The sequence below is a fragment of the Podarcis filfolensis genome (genome assembly GCF_964270895.1).
Source record: "Podarcis filfolensis genome assembly, chromosome: 2".
Taxonomy (NCBI): domain Eukaryota; kingdom Metazoa; phylum Chordata; class Lepidosauria; order Squamata; family Lacertidae; genus Podarcis; species Podarcis filfolensis.
Window position 1 is genome coordinate 55,706,438 of NC_139605.1, and position 17,816 is coordinate 55,724,253.

At 49.1% G+C, this 17,816-nt stretch overlaps 1 protein-coding gene across 7 annotated transcripts; it reads right to left on the bottom strand.

Annotated features, from left to right (window-relative positions):
- Nucleotides 1-592: 592 nt before the first annotated feature.
- Nucleotides 593-17,731, bottom strand: LOC310757949 (uncharacterized protein). Of its 7 annotated transcripts, none has more exons than XM_083603685.1 (18): nt 17,590-17,731; nt 15,189-15,367; nt 13,800-14,005; nt 13,298-13,435; nt 11,687-11,870; nt 9,915-10,008; nt 9,032-9,130; nt 8,735-8,825; nt 7,783-7,989; nt 7,320-7,428; nt 6,945-7,041; nt 5,724-5,818; nt 5,353-5,477; nt 4,921-5,080; nt 4,584-4,696; nt 4,393-4,486; nt 2,987-3,061; nt 593-2,008 (listed from the first exon to the last, which is right to left on the bottom strand). In XM_083603685.1, exons 1-18 carry the CDS (start codon nt 17,690-17,692, stop codon nt 1,961-1,963), a joined length of 2,217 nt encoding a protein of 738 aa, XP_083459811.1. In that variant the 5' UTR covers nt 17,693-17,731; the 3' UTR covers nt 593-1,960. The 7 variants fall into 7 exon arrangements, 6 of the variants coding, with proteins under 6 accessions (XP_083459811.1, XP_083459810.1, XP_083459814.1 ...); XM_083603684.1 differs by having other exon boundaries at nt 4,921-5,104; XM_083603688.1 differs by lacking the exon at nt 13,298-13,435 and having other exon boundaries at nt 4,921-5,104.
- Nucleotides 17,732-17,816: the final 85 nt, after the last annotated feature.

Consider the following 17,816-nt stretch of genomic DNA (forward strand, 5'->3'; position numbering starts at 1 on the left):
GGCAGGGTGAAGGGATCAGGCTACATAGCCAACAATACAAGCTTTTGGAGTGGAGTACCCCTTCTGCTTGTTTGGAGGTTCTACAAGCAGAAGGGGTACTCCAGGGACGCGGGTGGCGCTGTGGGTAAAACCTCAGTGCCTAGGACTTGCCGATCGCATGGTCGGCGGTTCGAATCCCCACGGCGGGGTGAGCTCCCGTCTTTCGGTCCCAGCTCCTGCCCACCTAGCAGTTCGAAAGCACACTTAAGTGCAAGTAGATAAATAGGTACCGCTTTATAGCGGGAAGGTAAACGGCGTTTCTGTGTGCTGCGCTGGTGCAGGCTCGCCAGAGCAGCTTCGTCACGCTGGCCACGTGACCCGGAAGTGTCTTCGGACAACGCTGGCCCCCGGCCTCTTAAGTGAGATGGGCGCACAATCCTAGAGTCGGACACGACTGGCCCGTACGGGCAGGGGTACCTTTACCTTTTTACCCCTTCTGCACAGCAACAGGAGTCCCTAAAGTTTGCAAGTCACTTGATGGTCTCAGTTACCTGCTTCCAAACCCCAGAAGTTTGGATCCGTCTCAGCAACAAGAGAGTGTACAATTCATGAGTAGCGAAAACAGAAGAGTAAGTTTATTGTACAGCTGTAGCACTGTCCAGGTAGAGTCGCACGTAGAACAACTGGGCAAGAAATACAGAATCCCCTTTTTCATGAATCTTTGAGGGGCAAGACAAGGGAATTCAGCACTAACACAGTTAACAGAGATTGCATCCATTAGCAGTGTAGATGGATACTCTCATTGCAAGGACCATCCTGAGACTGGTGGTCAGCATTGCTTGACCAGTTGGTTACCATGGGCACGTGATGTTTCTTGGTTACTCTGCAATCAGCTCTGTTCTCAAAATAGTAAAAATGGAAAAATCCCTGATAAGGAAATAGCACCGAAAGCCACAACGTAGCTCTCAAAAGTGGCATGTGGTTCCCAAAACAAGTATATGCTGATATTAATACAACCGGACAGCAGAGCTGATGTCAGGGGAAAAGCACTTGCTGCTTTGGCCTGTGTGCCTCTGAATGCCAGCTTGGCATACCCGGGCGCACACAGGATGGCATTCTGGCATAATAGATTGTTTTTCTTCTTACACCACTGCCTAGCAACCAAGAGGGAACAAAAATAAGCTTCACAGAGAGAATTCGACTCCATTGTCCTAGAGCTTTTAGCTCTGGTTATCAGACTTTATATGCAGCCTAACTGGTGCGTTCAGTTCCTCATAACAAGCATCAATAGCAGCACCTGTGTCACTCACAGTGGGATGTGGCTGTAGCTCCATGGTAGGGCATCTTCTTTGTATGCAGAGGGTCCCAGGTTGAATCCCTTGCATCTCCACTTATGGCTGGGAAAGACCCCAATATAAGACCCTGGAAAGCTGTTGTCTGTGTGCAGTGCTAGATGGGTAAATGGTCTGATACAGCATGAAGCAGATTTCTGTGTTCCCCAGTGGGCATGTTCTACATCAGGCTTCCTCGACCTCGGCCCTCCAGATGTTTTGAGACTACAATTCCCATCATCCCTGACCACTGGTCCTGCTAGCTAGGGATCTCTGGAATTGTAGGCCAAAAACATCTGGAGGGCTGAGTTTGAGGAAGCCTGTTCTACATGCTAGGTAAATGTTTGCAAATAGATACGTAACAAAATTAAGAGGAAAGCCACACAATTGAACAGACAGAAGCAGTGGGGGAGTTATAATTGCTCATCACCATTCTCATTGCCAGTAAGTAGGTGCTCCTAACACTTATATAATCACATTCCAGCAAAAATCGCAATAGTGGTGCATGTGCTATCTGGGAGACAAAATTAATTTTCTCAGATACAAAGTATGGCATGTACAGAACGGGGAATGTGGTGTTGCTGCAACTGAAGCACATCCTGGAGTGAAGTTGTCTGGGCTCTGCCTAGCCCAGGGGTCAGCAAAATTTTTCAGCCATGGGCCGGTCCACCGTCCCTCAGACCATGTGGTGGGCCGGACTATATTTTGAAGAAAAAAATGAACGAATTCCTATGCCCCACAAATAACCTAGAGATGCATTTTAAATAAAAGCACACATTCTACTCAGGTAAAAACACCAGGCAGGCCCCACAAGTAACCCAGAGATGCATTTTTTTAAAAAGGATACATTCTACTCATGTAAAAACACGCTGATTCCCGGACCGTCCGTGGGCCGGATTTAGTAGGCGATTGGGCCGCATCCGGCCCCTGGGCCTTAGGTTGCCTACCCCTGGCCTAGCCAGTGGCTAACAGCTGCGTGTTTACTGCACTAACAACTTTGATCATGTGTCCGGAAAAGAATTTCAATCAATATGCATCAGCATTTACTGCTGTTTTTAATTTTTAACCTTTCCTGGCTAGGCTGCATTATTTCTTAGAATATGAGTGCAAATTGCTTATACGGAGATGACTCATTGACATGAAAGCTTCCTGCCACATTTCAGGCTGGCTGGGGGCACCTAATCACTGGCTGTGCCTGGCCTTTTGAAGTTCTTGCATTCTGCCTTGAATGTGTAAGCTCAAATCTAATTTAAGTGCAGCAGGACATGGGCATGGGCAGAAGACAGCACCAAAGAAAAGATCACAGTTAATTATCCACATTAGCTTGTATGTTCTTGGTCGGCACAAGTTATTCTCATTGCAAATGTCATTTCACAGAATATGCTTGCAGGGACTGTGACGGCAGTAAAAGGGGAGGAAAGAGAGACACAGAAGCAAGGACTATGGGGAGGGGACAGGAAGCACCAGAGCACAGAAGCCTCACCCTTGACCACTGGAAGCCCCACCTAGCTGTTTCACTAGCTTCTGAGCATGCTGAACACACATCTGATGTCTTTTGAAGCTTTCTGGCACAACCGCAAAGGATGGAAATGTGCTCTTTGTTAAAATGGAAGCTGAGAGTCTCAGAGTCTAGGTCCTGGGTAGCACCCAGCAGGAGATTGAAGTCACCACCTGACCTGGGTCTCGAGCTGCTCCCCTGGGCGATAGGCCTTCCACATGCACACTGTGCCATCTAGAGAGACCGACACATACTGCAGGGAAGCAGAAAGGAGAACATGTCAGGGTGCAACAGCGTCAGCACCCTCTATGGGGCTGGATTCAGTGTCTCCATGCAGTGATGGTCCTCACTCATGTGGGTCTTCAGACTGCATTGGTCTCCCATCCAACTGCATAGCAGACTAGAGCGGGCGGCACCAGCCTGGGATCCACTATCAGTGCAAGCCAAGCTAGGATATCAGAACAGGATTTCCTCCTGCCACATTGCACCTTCCTGGTACGCATGTGGGTGTGTGGGTGTACTTCTCCACAACTGACAGATTTGCATTAAAGCAATCAGTAAGGAAGCTGCTTTTTTTTAAAGAGTACGCTAAAAAAAAGTTAGTTGGCCAAAGACCCAAGTGACATTTGGTCAGACACCCAGCATGATTCAAAGAACAACGCTATAAGCCACATATGTATTCTGCTTCTGGCATGGCTGGCTGTGCACAAATCAAGTCTGTGCCCCAGAATCCTCAGCAATATCCTCAGGACTCTGAGAGGCACACTCATGGCTTAAGCAGTGAGCCAACTCACTGTGTGCACATCTGACTTCCCGTGTTCAGCTTAAGAACTTAAGAACAGGGCCTGCTGGACCAGACCAAAGGCCCATCTCATCCAGCACTGTGTTCTCACAGCTGTCAAGCAGGTGCCCATGGGAAATCAACAAGCAGGATCTGAGTGCTTCCCATGTGAACAGAGTATACACTACAGAATCCCGTAGCAACTTCTGAGGCATATTCGTAGCTTGTAGAGGCTGTCCTAGCCTGCTCCACGAAGGATAGCTATTGCTGGCCTAGATACAAGCTAGAGGGGGGCAGCCATGTTTGATCCCTCAGTAGGATTCAGCTTATTGTCAGCCACTGTTAGTGCAGCCAGACAGAAACAGAAAACAGGTAATTATTTGTTCAGTCCACCCCTTGGCTGTGCTATGATAGGCAAACGTCTCGTAAACTGCTTTGAATTCTAAAATAAAAAAGGATACAATTCCCCCTCTCCATTAAGTACTAGTTTTTTTGTAGGAGGACTGGAAGTGCAATATAATACCCTATTTAAACAACAAGAATACAGCATGGGGACAATCTTTTGGTAGTGCTGCCCAGCTCAAAAGTGGGCATGACCTCACTAAACGTCATCAACATGCAGCTGGCTCTCTGAACAGGATGCTGATAGATACAGATTAGGCACATGGCTCCAATATGCACCATCACAGTATATGCATTGCTTTGTGCTGGTCCATTCATGACTTGGACCTAAGAGGGGGGAAACTCCCACCCCCCAGCTTTCTTGACCTTTTCCCCTGGTGGGTGGTCCCTGTCTCTCCTACCTGCTCCATTTCTGGGACATGGATGAGTCCCTTGACGGAATCCTGGTGCCCTGTGTAACTTTGCACCTGCACTCCAGAATTTGGATCATAAACCCTGCAGGGAGAAAAAGGCAGAGCCATCAGCCTGTTCAAAGATGTGCTGCCTCTCATCCCTTTCCTTTCCACCACCAGCCTCCTTATGCAGGGGCTACCTGATGGTATCATGGACCCCTGCAAGAATGCAGCCATTGACCTGGTCGATGCAGAGGCAAGTGATCCCTCTGGAGGCTCTCAGGTTCTGCACACAGCATCCACTATCTTCGCTCTATGTAAATCATTAAAAAGAAAAATCCCATCATCTCTGCTGCTGGAGGAAGACTTTCTGGTCATTCCCCGGAAAATGTTTCTGCCTGATCCGTTTAACTCCCCAAAAAACTTATTGGTACAGAAGTTCAACCAAGTTCTTCAGCAACTAGCCGAAAGTTTTCCTACCTTCCTGCTAGTGAATATACCCAACATATGAAAGTCACCACCTGATTAAGGGCTTACCCAAAGCCGAATGGAGCCATCTTCAGCACCGCTAACCCACTTGTCCTCTAGTGGGTGCCAGACCAAGGCTACGACAGCAGCTTTGTGCCCACAGAGCTCAGCCAGGAGTACCAGATCAGCACAGTGAGGATTGAAAGCGCAGATAAAAACTCTGCCAGTGCTAGAAGAGAAAGCAAATTCCCTCCTGCCCGGTCCAGGAGGGTGTGGGCTGTGGATGCGGGGATGGCAAAAGACATGGCAAAATCGAATTAGCAGCCCTGGACCCAAAGATTAGGTTCCTGCAGGAGTGGCTTCATCCTTTCTATTACTGTTGTCCCCCACCCCCACTTTTCAGCAATACATCTCTCCTGCTTGGGAGGCCTCAAAGTGCTGTTTGAGAACATTCTGTGGCTTCCCCACCTTTCAAATAAGCAGGCAGGCAGAATCACCCACCTCTTTGGGGAGTAGGCTATATCCAGGATGGGCCCGTTGTCCTCAGGTAGACTGGAAAAGGCATTTTGCAAAGAGTGGTTGTGCAGGTCCCAAAGACACAGCTTTCCATCCCATCCTCCACTGAGCTACAATGAAATACAGCAAGGTGAAGTCTTGCTTCGCAATGCTGCCCTTCCCCTCCTCCTCCTTGCAGTGTGTGTTCTCTCTCTCTCTGGTACTGTCACTCACCCACATCCCCTCTCCTCCCTATATGTGCCATACAGGGTCTTCCTACAGCATCTCACTCTCTTCCACTCTCTCCCTGCTGCCCATCAACAGAGACTGGGCTGTCTCATACAATGCCATCCAAGTCCATTCTACGGTTCACTCACCAGGTAGGGGAAGTACAGTCCAGCATCGCCGGCTGCCATGGCAAGTGCCGTCACCATGCCCGTGTGCCCGCACAGCACCGTTCTGCAGGTGAAACCTATTTAAGGCAGTACTGGCATGAGAGAGGCAGTAGCAGGATGGAGAAGAGGAAAAAACAGGGACCGGAATCTCTTACACACTCAGGAGGTGGCTTCCCAAAAAACGAGCCTGCGGTGCTTTTTATCCCCAGCTTGACCCTACTCCAAGGGGAAGAAAGGACGGGAGGCACCAGTACCAAATGAAAACAAAAGGGCGGGGAGATGAAATAAACTAGAGAAACATTCAGTGCCCCAGCATGGTTTGAAGGGAGAATTCATCAGGGACACTTAGGTGTACAACAAGTGGACTCTGCCACTTTTTCGTTTGCCCTGTGTCCAGAAAACACAGGTCTCAGTGGTTTTCCACCTGTTCAGTGAATTCTAGGCATGAGTCCAAATGATTTTGCCTGTCCCCTGTTGCTTTCCCCTGGAAAACCGCTGGAAAATTGGAACAAATGACAACCCACAAAAAACCTGATTGCCGTTTGTTCTGATTCAGCGCTAAACCATGGGTTTTCTGGGGGAGAGTGGGGAGTGGCAGAGCAAGTGGAAGTGAGGATGACCCCAGTGTCCTATACGGTGCTCTGGTTCATTTGGCCACAGACCATGGTATAGGCCTGCCAGGACAGCTACCTTGTATGGTGACTCCAGGTGGTAGCTTCTCAGTGAATGACTCCACCCACTCAGGCTGACTATTGGAGCCTCCTAGACAGCAAAGAGTGTAAAGGGGCTTCCTGGTCCAGTTGAGGCTTGCTTGAGCAACAAAGTCTTCCTGAGCTCTGGTGGGTTCCTGCAGCCTTGGCTGGTCTTTGGCCCTGACTCTCTTGCCACTCCTGATCTTCCTTCTAGACTCTGACTCACAAGTTTTCATTTGGTTCTGGCTTACTCTTCAGTCCTAACTACTGGCTTGTCTCAGACTACCCTTGATCCAGCCCTGCCACACAATGTTTTCCATCTAAGCTTGCAATCCTCACCCCACTTACTTGGGAATAAGCCCCACTGAATTTAATAGAACTTACTAGGCATGGTTAGGATTGGGCTGTGAAGTGTACTTATGGAAGGATACATTCAAAGTGCATTGAGCCATTCAATGTTTACTTTTGTGCACCTTTCCCCTCTGAGTTTACTCCAAACCACTTTCTTCACCTGCTACACAACTGCTTGAAGTGCCCTGGGTCTTCTCATCTTGAACACAGCTTGATGCCAATGTTTCAGAATTTTGATCCAACACAGGTGGGCATTGCTACAGCATGGGATGAAAATAGCAAACCATTAAGGGAGCCTTTCTCTAGGAGAAATGTCACCCACTTCTCTTTTGTTTGTAATCCAAGGGAATTTTCTGAGCCAAAACCTGTGCTGCCATGCGGCTCCTAGTTGGCTTGCTTAAATAAATGTGGCTGGGTGGTTTATCTTTCTTATCTTGGAGGACAGAGGCCATTCACTTCCTGTGGCTTACCTGCAAGCACATGTCTTCTGTCTTCCATCCAAGAAGCAGAGGCTAGGACAGCGGTTTGCACTCACCTGGGCAGAAGGTTCAGCTTCTGGGATGAAGCTCTCAAACTCCCAGAGATAAATGTTCCCGTCAGCTGCCGACACCACCAGGATATTCAACTCTTCAGCAAAGAGAGCCCTGGCAAAGGCCCAGGGCTTTGTTAGCAAGGCAGCAACTACCTTTCATCTGTCATTTCACAGCCAACATTACAGAAACCAACTCTCCCCCCAAAATTAAATCATGTCCTGTTCTGGCCAGCTTGGTGACCATCACCCCTGACCATTAGTCATACTAGCAAGGGATGATGGGAGCATGGCTCCAACAATCTCTGGAGCATCACAGGTTGTCCAGCCCTGCTGCAAAGCAAATGGTGAAGGTCTGCCTGATCCCCAAGGAAGAAAGGGCAGTCCCTCGGTCTCTTCAAGACAAATTATGCTGTTGCCTCTCTGCTACAGTAGCACATACGCTTGGGCAGAGCACAATGACAGTTACCTAGTGAAGCCTATGCTTCCTTTTCGCGTGTCTTTCGCTGCACTTTGGAACCTGGTGTAGCCACTCTGCTGCCCAACGGAGGCCTTTCCTGGCTTTCGGGGGGAATCTGGACGAGGCTGTGGCTTCTCCTTGCCATCCTCCTCCCTCTGCTGTGCCAAGGGGCCTCTTCTTTCCAGTTGGGCTTCACTTAGGTGGAAGGACTCCCTGCTGAAAGAAACAAAGACACACAGGATGTGTGTGTGGGGAGGAGTGTAGACCTGTGGCTGTGGACAGGGTTGTGGTTGAGGATGGGTGAGAAGGCTGGGAGCTCAAGGCTGGGAGAATGGGCAGCCGCAGAGGGCAGGGAGCACAAGGGACTAGGATGGGCAGGTGTCTGCTTGTCTGCAAGCATCTCGTCTTTGTACAGCACTACTAACCATGACACGGTTAGAGCCAGATGCTGGAGAAGAACAACTTTTTGAAACTCCACTACAGAGATGGGAAATTTGTGACCCTCCTGATGTAGCTGGACTCTTAAGCTCCATCAGTCCCAGCCAGGGTGGCTGATTGACAGGGATGATGGGAGTTGTAGCCCAACACCCCCCTGACTTAATGAGAGATGGCAAGGGAGACTCCTCCTAGATCACAGCATTCCTCCAACCACATCTCTTCCAGGGGCTTGTGTTCTAGGTCAATGGCAGCTAATGACCAAGGGTAACACATTTAGTAGTTAAGCTCCTCTATTATTCAGGACACTAGTAGATAGCTTCTATCTGGACACAAAATAGCACAGACCTGCTACACTACAGAGTCTCCTCTGCCAGGGGCTGTGCTTCTTCTCCTTACCAACAGAAATCTGCAGCTCTTAGGCCAGCCTCTGCTCACTGCTGTACCTTGCAATAGGGGCTTCCCCAACCCATGTCACACACCAGGGACTGGCATCTCTTCTAGGTCTGTGGGGATGAAACCTTACCTGTAGATGAAGGGAGAGATGTAGCTCTTCTCCCACTTCTGTAGCATCCCACTGCTGTCCCCACTGAAGAGCAAAACGGGCTCCTTTTTGGCTGGTGGAGATACATTCAGAAGGTCAAGCAGGGGCAGCAGGGGCTTCGGAAAACCAGTCAAAAGTTTTATTGCTGGACACATAAAACTCAACCCCGGCCCTTGTCCCAGCCAGATAAGGCTCTTCTAGCTTTTAACCTCACCTGACGGAGCTTGTGCATCTGGGGCTGGAGCTGTTGCAGAGTTAGAGATATATATGGCTTCTTACCATAAGCTAGGCACTCTAGGGGGTGTTTACAAGGCAGCACTGTCAGGCATCCCAACTCGCTGTAGCGCCAGACGAGTATTTGCTGCGGCTTTGCTGTGCCTGGAAGAAGGAAATGTTCTGCATTTCTTAAAATTACTTGGGTTATTCTAAAAAGCTCTTGCCATCCACTGAGCCTTATAATATCTCTGAAGAAGCTGAGTGGGAAATCGCCTTGTGTTAAATTAGAAAAGCATGCATAGATCTCACAACACCTGTTCGCATGAAACTGGAATCTCTGGATATAAATCTGGGATCTGTGGTGGGAACCAACAGGAACATAAGAAGAGCCTGCTGGATCAGGCAAAAAAACCTGTTCCCACAACAATTAACCAGATGCCCATGGGAACATTTAGTCTCTCCCAAGTGCTTTACCCACGCTGGGTCTGAATGCAATAAGCACACGGGCCTACCAAGGTCACCACCTGGTTCTGTGATGAAAGCCCTTTTTTGTACTAATTAATCAATTTTTACTACTTTTATATCATGCCTTTCCTTCAAGGAGTTCAGGGCAAAAGACCTAGTTTACTCACCCCATGTTTTCCTCACAACAATCCAGTGGCATAAGCTAAACTGGGAGAGGGTGATTGGCCAAGGAGGCCCAGCAAGCTTTGTGGCTGAGTGGTGGAATGAACCTGGATATCTCCAATGCCAATTCAACGCTTTCACCACTGGGTGCCATACTGTTCTAGTATCTTCCACTAAAGCTATTTTCTCCTAACTGCATGAAAGGACATGGCCTACAGATAAGAAGAGATGCTGAATCTAACATTGGCGGCTGAGAGACCAGGTGAGGCCTTGTATTGCAGATATTGGGGGGGCATCTGTACTCTACTGGAGAACTCACCTATCACATGCCTCGAGTCTGGCAAGCTGAGAAGCTGCTGAAGAGCAGGCCCATCTTTCTGTTGGCCTTGGAATGTGGATATGAACTGTGAAACCTGAAAGCAGACCAGCACAAAGAATTCAGAACAGGTTGGCCATTTAATACCTGTTTCTCCTTATTCTTCCTATAAATGTGGAATGGTACACAAGAGCCATCTTTACTTAGGGGTCAAAGACCTATCAAAAAGAGCTGTGCTAGGGGCACTTGTTCAGTGGACTTTTTAGCTTTGCTGAGCACATGACAGTACTTGGGATGGAACTGTGAAATGCAGTTGGATCTGGTATTGAAAGCTACAAAGAAATGTTATTTTTGAGTATGTTTTGGGGGAGTTTGCAGATCCAGGAATACAGTGTTAGAGGCGCTAATGGCTTTTGAAGCATCCACCCAATGGAAATAGCAATTGAAAAACATGTTCAGGAAGAGGCCCTGAGAATGGGAGGATACAACAGCTAAGGAAATGAGAAGAGACAGGATTTAATCTTCAGTATATCTGCCATCTGACATTTGGAAGAAGATCAGAGTAATTTTTCAATATAAAACGGCTGTGTATAGTTTTTATGTCATCTGTATCGTGTCATTAATCAGGCAAAATGGGTCTGATCTGTCAAGGTAAGGCAGCTTGTTAAAAGAAATGTGCTCCATCAAAGAGTGTTCTTTTTGACATGGGTAATTTTTCATATGATAAAAACTAAACAATATGAGGAGCTGAGGCCAACTAAGGACAGGCAATTCTACAAGGAAAAATCATCCCATAGAACAGCTCCCATAGGAACAGGGGACGTTACGTACGTTGTTCCAGGTCAGTCTATCCAGCCCAGTATTTATCCAGTATTTATCCAGTCTATCCAGCCCAGTATTTAATACTTTGAGTGGCAGCAGCTCCTTCAGGTCTCAGGAACTGATTGCTCCCATTACTTAGGTCATTTTAAGTGGAGATGCCGGGGACTGAACCAGGGGCCTTTTTTTGACGCAAAGCTTACTATTGTACCCTCCCCTCACAAGGCACTGATCCCCAGGCATCTTTTGCTGGTAACCACCAATAAGCCAAATACAGTGATGCCATGCATGGAGGACTAGACTGCATGGCAGGCTTTAAATTGACTTCCAAGTCTGGAAATCTGTCCCAGACAAAATGGCACCTTAGCACATTCTGCAGAACCAAGTGATAAAGCTTTTGTGAGCTGCCCTGCTTCAGGCTGCTGTGGGTTGAGGATGGCACACTTGAATATGCCCCATGCAACTTTCACTCCTGCAGTCTGAAGTAACAGCCCATGAAAAGGCACCCTACAAAATCCTGCTTCATGTGTAACATGGGTGAGCAACAGGATCCTGGGCTTATCGGTCCCCATTTGCACAGCATGGCCAAACCCTTGGCAGCAATTGTTTTCCACTAGGACTGTGGCCTTGCTGGAAGAAAACAAAACACTGGACAATGCTAGCATATATAGTCTTAATGCACATGTCTAATATACTAAGACTGCAGGCAAGTGTGGGAGTTGATTGGCGCAGCCTGGCAGCACATGTGGAGAGAGGCAGCTGGCTTATTCTCTTGGCCACAATTCACAAAGACAGAAAGGGAAAGAAAACACACCGGGGCCTTTTGCCCTCCCTCCCTATGCTAGTTGAGGCGGACGCAATGCTAATCCATCACCAGTAGAGGGCTCCTTATAATAACAAGTTCATTGATCTTTAGGCGGAGGTGTACATGGAAATGCCACACTTAAGTCGCTCACGATTTCCCCAGACTGAGGCTCATAGAGGGTGGGCTGGGTTGTGCCACTGGTGATCCAGACGATGCCAACAGATGCCACGTAGCAGAGTCCAGTGATGTTCCCGGTGAAGGGGCCAAGGCGCTGGATGAGCTTCCCATCTTGGGACCAGATGCCAACTGTCTGGTCAAAAGAACCTGAGAGCACCCTGCAGAGGAGATCACAGACCAGAGGGAGGGTCAGGGAAGCAGGACTTTGGCAGTGCGGTGGGGGAGCAGGGCTGCGCTTACATTTCCCAAGCAAAGACTTCACACCCTCTATTTAAACCCAGGGCTCCCTTTCTAGTGAATCATTGAAAGCAGGAGAAAATATAACATTTCTTTTTTCTTTAAGCAAAGTGTTCTTATTTTACACTTCCCCAAGCGGAACACACTCAAAGCCTCTCCCTCCTGGCCAGAGGTTCGAGTAACATCCTGCGGCTTCCAGTTCCTCTTTGTGGTAAACGTCATCCTTCCAGAGCCCTCTGGCTCTAGATCTGCCACTTGGAGCCCCAGCCTCTGCAACAGAGATCCATTCAGAGAAGGAGGCATCTCCTCCTGCGTCTCCTTTCCCCATCACCATGTCAACTTCTCAGGAAAGGAAGGAAGCTGCAAAGGGAGGGGGAGGGAAAGGAGGAGGGAGCAAAACCCAAATAGTATTTCTTCATTTAAAAAATGGAGAAGAAATATAACCTAGGAAACGTGAATCAGAGGGGGCGGAAGCAGGAATTAAGGACTGTAAGGGAAGAGGATTTATGCAGAGTACATTATAAAAGGTGGTAGGTGTGCATTCAGCGCACAGTGATTCTCACTTTCTATATGTGAGAGCAAATTTAGCTCATCCTTGTCCTTCAATTGTATGCTTCCATCCACACCACAGCAGATCTCTTTGGGCAGCAGGATTTGCCCTTTTGAAGTGACTAAAGAGGGAATCCTGCTTTGTCTCGTTTCCCTGTCCTTATGCCAGAATGAGGAACTTTTTTCAGCTCGAGTGAGAGGCCACATTCTCTTCCTGGGGCCTCATGCCAGCAGTGGGCAGAGTCAGAGGCAAAAATGGGCAGAGTCATTGGTATGACTCCTACCTTTCCTACAGTAAAAGCCAGAGGTTTCTACGCATGCCCACATCCAGGCGAACAAGAGGCATTGTCGCAACTCAGCAGCATATTCTTGCCATGCAAAGAATATGTGGGATGCAGAGCAGGATCAGTCAAGGGCACAGCTTGTGGATGGAGGTGCGTGGCCTGGGACAAGACCCATGAGTCATTCAAAGAGGTCTGGAGGTCTACCCCTGGCCCCGGTTCTGAAGTTTCCCACCCCTGTTCTACATAAGAATTGTGGCACCAGGAAGCTGTCATGCAAGTACAACATAAGACTATCCTTCAGCACAAAAGTCTCCCCTCAGTCCACTGCTGCTAGTACCTAACTGGCTACTCTTGCCTAGTACCTTCCTGTTTGGGGGGGAAGGAGAGTCAATTAGATGCTGACCAGTCATGGGTCACGTAGCAGGAGAGCACCTCTTGACAAATGCCTTCACACACACAACCCATTATCCAGATCCCACGGCCTAGGTGGCCTGCCCTTTGCACTGAGCTTGTACCTTGTGGTTTCTTGCTGCCGCACCAGCAGCAGGTGAGTGATGGCTGCACGATGGGCACGTGGGATGCAGTGCTTGGTTGTCAGGCCCTTCCTGCCTGGAGTCTGATAGGTGTCAAAGATCAGCAGCTTCTTGTCATACCTGGGAAGGGAAGGGACTGTTGGATCTACTGAAGCTGGATTCTGAGGCTGGTGTGGCTTAAACCTCCCCATGGTGGGATAGAGGGAGCTTTGGTTTCAAAGCAGAGCTGCAGATTCCCTCCTTGGGAAAATGTGTATGACTCACTGCTTTGTCCTTCACAGTCATCCAGAAACCACATTATTACTGTCACCTTGCTGGAGACCATCTCACTCCCTTCCAGCAGGGCCTGTTTGATAAGGTTCTGCATGACATGAGTAGCATATGATAGAAGCATTTCACAAAGCTGTAAGTATTACAGGGGGTCTGTACTTTGAACCCATCTGCAGACGGAGCCCATTCTTCACTCCCGCAACTCCCAACTTACCCTGCTGTGTATATTTGGTTGTCCAGGCAGGCGATGCAGGACACGATGTCTGTGTGTGTGTGCTCGGAAAAGCCCTGGGCCATGTGGACCACGTGGCCAGATTCTCTCCTTTCATCCAAGGGGAAAGCCATCAGGCGTCCCTTGCTGCCACAGAGCAGGAGATGCCGAGCCAGGCTGATGGACAAGGTGAAGATAGGGTAGCCTAGCTGGAGGGAGGGAAAGTGGGGACTGGCTTGAGTGCGGGAAGACTGTGCACAAAATAATAGGCTCTAGGGACTCAGGAAGGCAATACTGCCTAGTTCTCACCCTGCAAGACTCTCTGGAAGGGCCTGGTCTTACATAGATTTTATTGGGGTTAGACCAATCTATTCCTGTCTTCAGTGCTTTTTTTAAAAAGAAATAAAAGGTGCCGGTACTCACCATGAAGTTGTTGCAGTAAGTGCCACACTTTTAACATTTGGTGTGTGGTGGGGGGGGGGAAGGTGTGGGCACCGAAAACCCTTGAGCAGCCCCCAGAAGAAAGCACTGCCTGTCTTGCAGAATGAACATGACACTTCAAGGCTCAAATATTTTATTTATTCATTACATTTCTATATGGCCCTTCATCTGAAGATTGCAGGGTGGTTTACAAAATAAAAACACAAAAATGTACAGCATACTAACAAAAACAATACCCCTCCCCCAGATGAAAAGGTCATAGATTGTTTAGTTAGCCAAGCAATATTTAGGAAGCTGCCTTCTACCCCAGGGACAGGGAACCTGCAGCTTTTCATATGTTGTTGGACTACAACTCCCATCATCCCTGAGGCTTGGCTGGGGCTGGTGGGAGTTCTGGAAGGCCACAGCTTAGGCACACCAGGTCTGCACTGCCTGGCAGCAGCTTTCCAGGGTGTCAGACAGATGTCCTTTCCAGCGCTACCTGGAGAAGCTGGGAACGGAGCCTGGGGCTTCCTGTATGCAATGCATGTGCTCTGCTCCTGAGTTGCAGCCCTTCATGGGAATACTGGTTGGGGCAAGTTCTCCTTTATCCTCAGAAGCCTCAGTTAGTAGGTGCAGAAAGTGAGATCTCTACCTAAATTGCAGCTGTAGCATCCCAGGAATCCCCAGAATTGAGCAAGAGCTTAGCACAATCACTCTCTGACCGGGTTTCCCATACTTGGGGCTCCAGCTCTTTTTGGACTACAATTCCCATCATCCCTAGCTAGCAGGACCAGTGTTCAGGGGTGATGGGAATTGTAGTCCAAAAACAGCTGGAGGCTCAAGTTTGGTAAACCCTGTTCTATGATATCTGATCAATTCCATGCAATGACTTACAAACTTCAGAAAAGCAACTGTGTCATTACTCTTGGCCTGCACTGACCCCAGGATGTAATACGGTGTGGTTCTTACCAGGATGCGGTCAAGCACAGTGCCGCCTACAGCCCACACGAGCACGGAGCCATCATTGGAAGAAGAGAAGAGGAGTCGTGCCTGCACCCAGGACTGGAAGTGGGTGACTCGGCCAGCATGCTCCTTGGCGCAGAGGGACATGCGCCCATTCTCCACGTCCCACCATTTGATAACTCCATCTATCAGGGCAAGAAGGGTGACAATACAGCTTGTTTAGCTAGGGACTCATTTTGGAAGGAACGTCTCCAGCTCATTTGGAGAGAGATGCCTTAAGGAAAAATCTGATGGGTTTTGAATGAGGGCACTGTGCTAGCATGACATTCCCTGATGAGAACTCAAGCACAAATTCAGAGGTCATATGAGGACATGAGCTGAAAGCATGTAGATGAGACAGAAAGCAGACTCTTGGTTCAGGTGATAGATATACTGTGTTTTGGGCTGTACTCTTGTTGTGGGGATGGAAATGGTGGTCTATTATGTGATGTAACTGTCCAAGATTTGGGCATGTTGTACAAAGCAGGCATGGAAGTTGGGTAGAATTTAATGCTGTAATGCTCACAAAGAACTGGATAAAATCACTCAGATTCGGGAAGAAGTAGACTCCACCGTGGGAGCAGGGCCGGGGTGGGAGAGTGCTAGAGTCCTGTCTAGTCAAGTTGCGTGGGATCAATTCCAATCTGTTACCTCTGAGGATGTGGACAGGCTGCTTGGACGAGTGAAGCCAACCACCTGTCTCCTGGATCCTTGCCCATCCTGGCTTATAAAAGCTAGCCGGGAAGGACTGGGCGATGGGCTTCGTGGGGTGGTGAATGCTTCCCTCCGTGAGGGAGCTTTCCCAGACCCGCTGAAAGAGGCGGTTATTAAACCGCTTCTTAAAAAACCATCTTTAGATGCGGCCACGATGGCCAACTATCGCCCAGTCTCAAATCTTCCATTCTTGGGCAAGGTGATTGAGCGAGTGGTTGCTGAACAACTCCAGGCATGCCTGGAAGAAGCGGACCATTTGGATCCCTTCCAGTCGGGATTCAGGCCTCATCATGGGACTGAAACTGCCTTGGTCGCACTGGTTGATGATCTCCGGCGGGCTAGGGACAAAGGTGAGAGCTGTTTCCTAGTTCTGCTGGATCTCTCAGCGGCGTTTGATACCATCGACCATAACATCCTTCTGGACCGTCTTGAGGGGCTGGGAGCTGGGGGCACTGTCATACAGTGGTTCTGCTCCTTCCTCCTGGGCCGTGTTCAGAAAGTGGTGGTGGGGGATGAGTGTTCAGACCCCTGGGCTCTCACTTGTGGGGTGCCTCAGGGTTCTGTCCTCTCCCCCATGCTTTTCAACATTTACATGCAGCCACTGGGAGAGATCATCAGGAGGTTTGGGCTGGGTGTTCATCAGTATGCAGATGATACCCAGCTCTACCTCTCTTTTAAATCAGAACCAGTGAAGGCGGTGAAGGTCCTGTGTGAGTGTCTGGAGGCGGTTGGAGGATGGATGGCGGCTAACAGATTGAGGTTGAATCCTGACAAGACAGAAGTACTGTTTTTGGGGGACAGGAGGCGGGCAGGTGTGGAGGATTCCCTGGTCCTGAATGGGGTAACTGTGCCCCTAAAGGACCAGGTGCGCAGCCTGGGAGTCATTTTGGACTCACAGCTGTCCATGGAGGCACAGGTCAAATCTGTGTCCAGGGCAGCTATTTACCAGCTCCATCTGGTACGTAGGCTGAGACCCTATCTGCCTGCGGACTGTCTCGCCAGAGTGGTGCATGCTCTGGTTATCTCCCGCTTGGACTACTGCAATGCGCTCTACGTGGGGCTACCTTTGAAGGTGACTCGGAAACTACAACTAATCCAGAATGCGGCAGCTAGACTGGTGACTGGGGGCGGCCGCCGAGACCATATAACACCGGTCTTGAAAGACCTACATTGGCTCCCAGTACGTTTCCGAGCACAATTCAAAGTGTTGGTGCTGACCTTTAAAGCCCTAAACGGCCTCGGTCCAGTATACCTGAAGGAGCGTCTCCACCCCCATCGTTCTGCCCGGACGCTGAGGTCCAGCGCCGAGGGCCTTCTGGTGGTTCCCTCATTGCGAGAAGCAAAGCTACAGGGAACCAGGCAGAGGGCCTTCTCGGTAGTGGCGCCCGCCCTGTGGAACGCCCTTCCAGCAGATGTCAAAGCGATAAACAACTACCTGACATTCAGAAGACATCTTAAGGCAGCCCTGTTCAGGGAAGTTTTTAACGTGTGATATTTTAGTGTATTTTTGGTTTCTATGGAAGCCGCCCAGAGTGGCTGGGGAGGCCCAGCCAGATGGGCAGGGCATAAATAAATTATTATTATTATTATTATTATTATTATTATTATTATTATTATTATTATTATAAAATGTACCTCCCTAGCTAGGACTCACCTTCAAAGCCGGTGAGGCACTCCCGTCGGGCTGAATGGTAGCCAAGAGCTGTTATGGGGCGGCGATGACGTTCTTTCACCTTCAGATGCTCTTGCATAGCCATGACTGAGATTAGGGCCAGAGAATGTGAGGAAACACAGGGTCACCCCCTCTGGCCAGCTTTGGGGGAAGTCGGCTTGTTTGGCGAGGACCACCCAATCAACAGAAATTGTGTTGCTGCTAAGTAG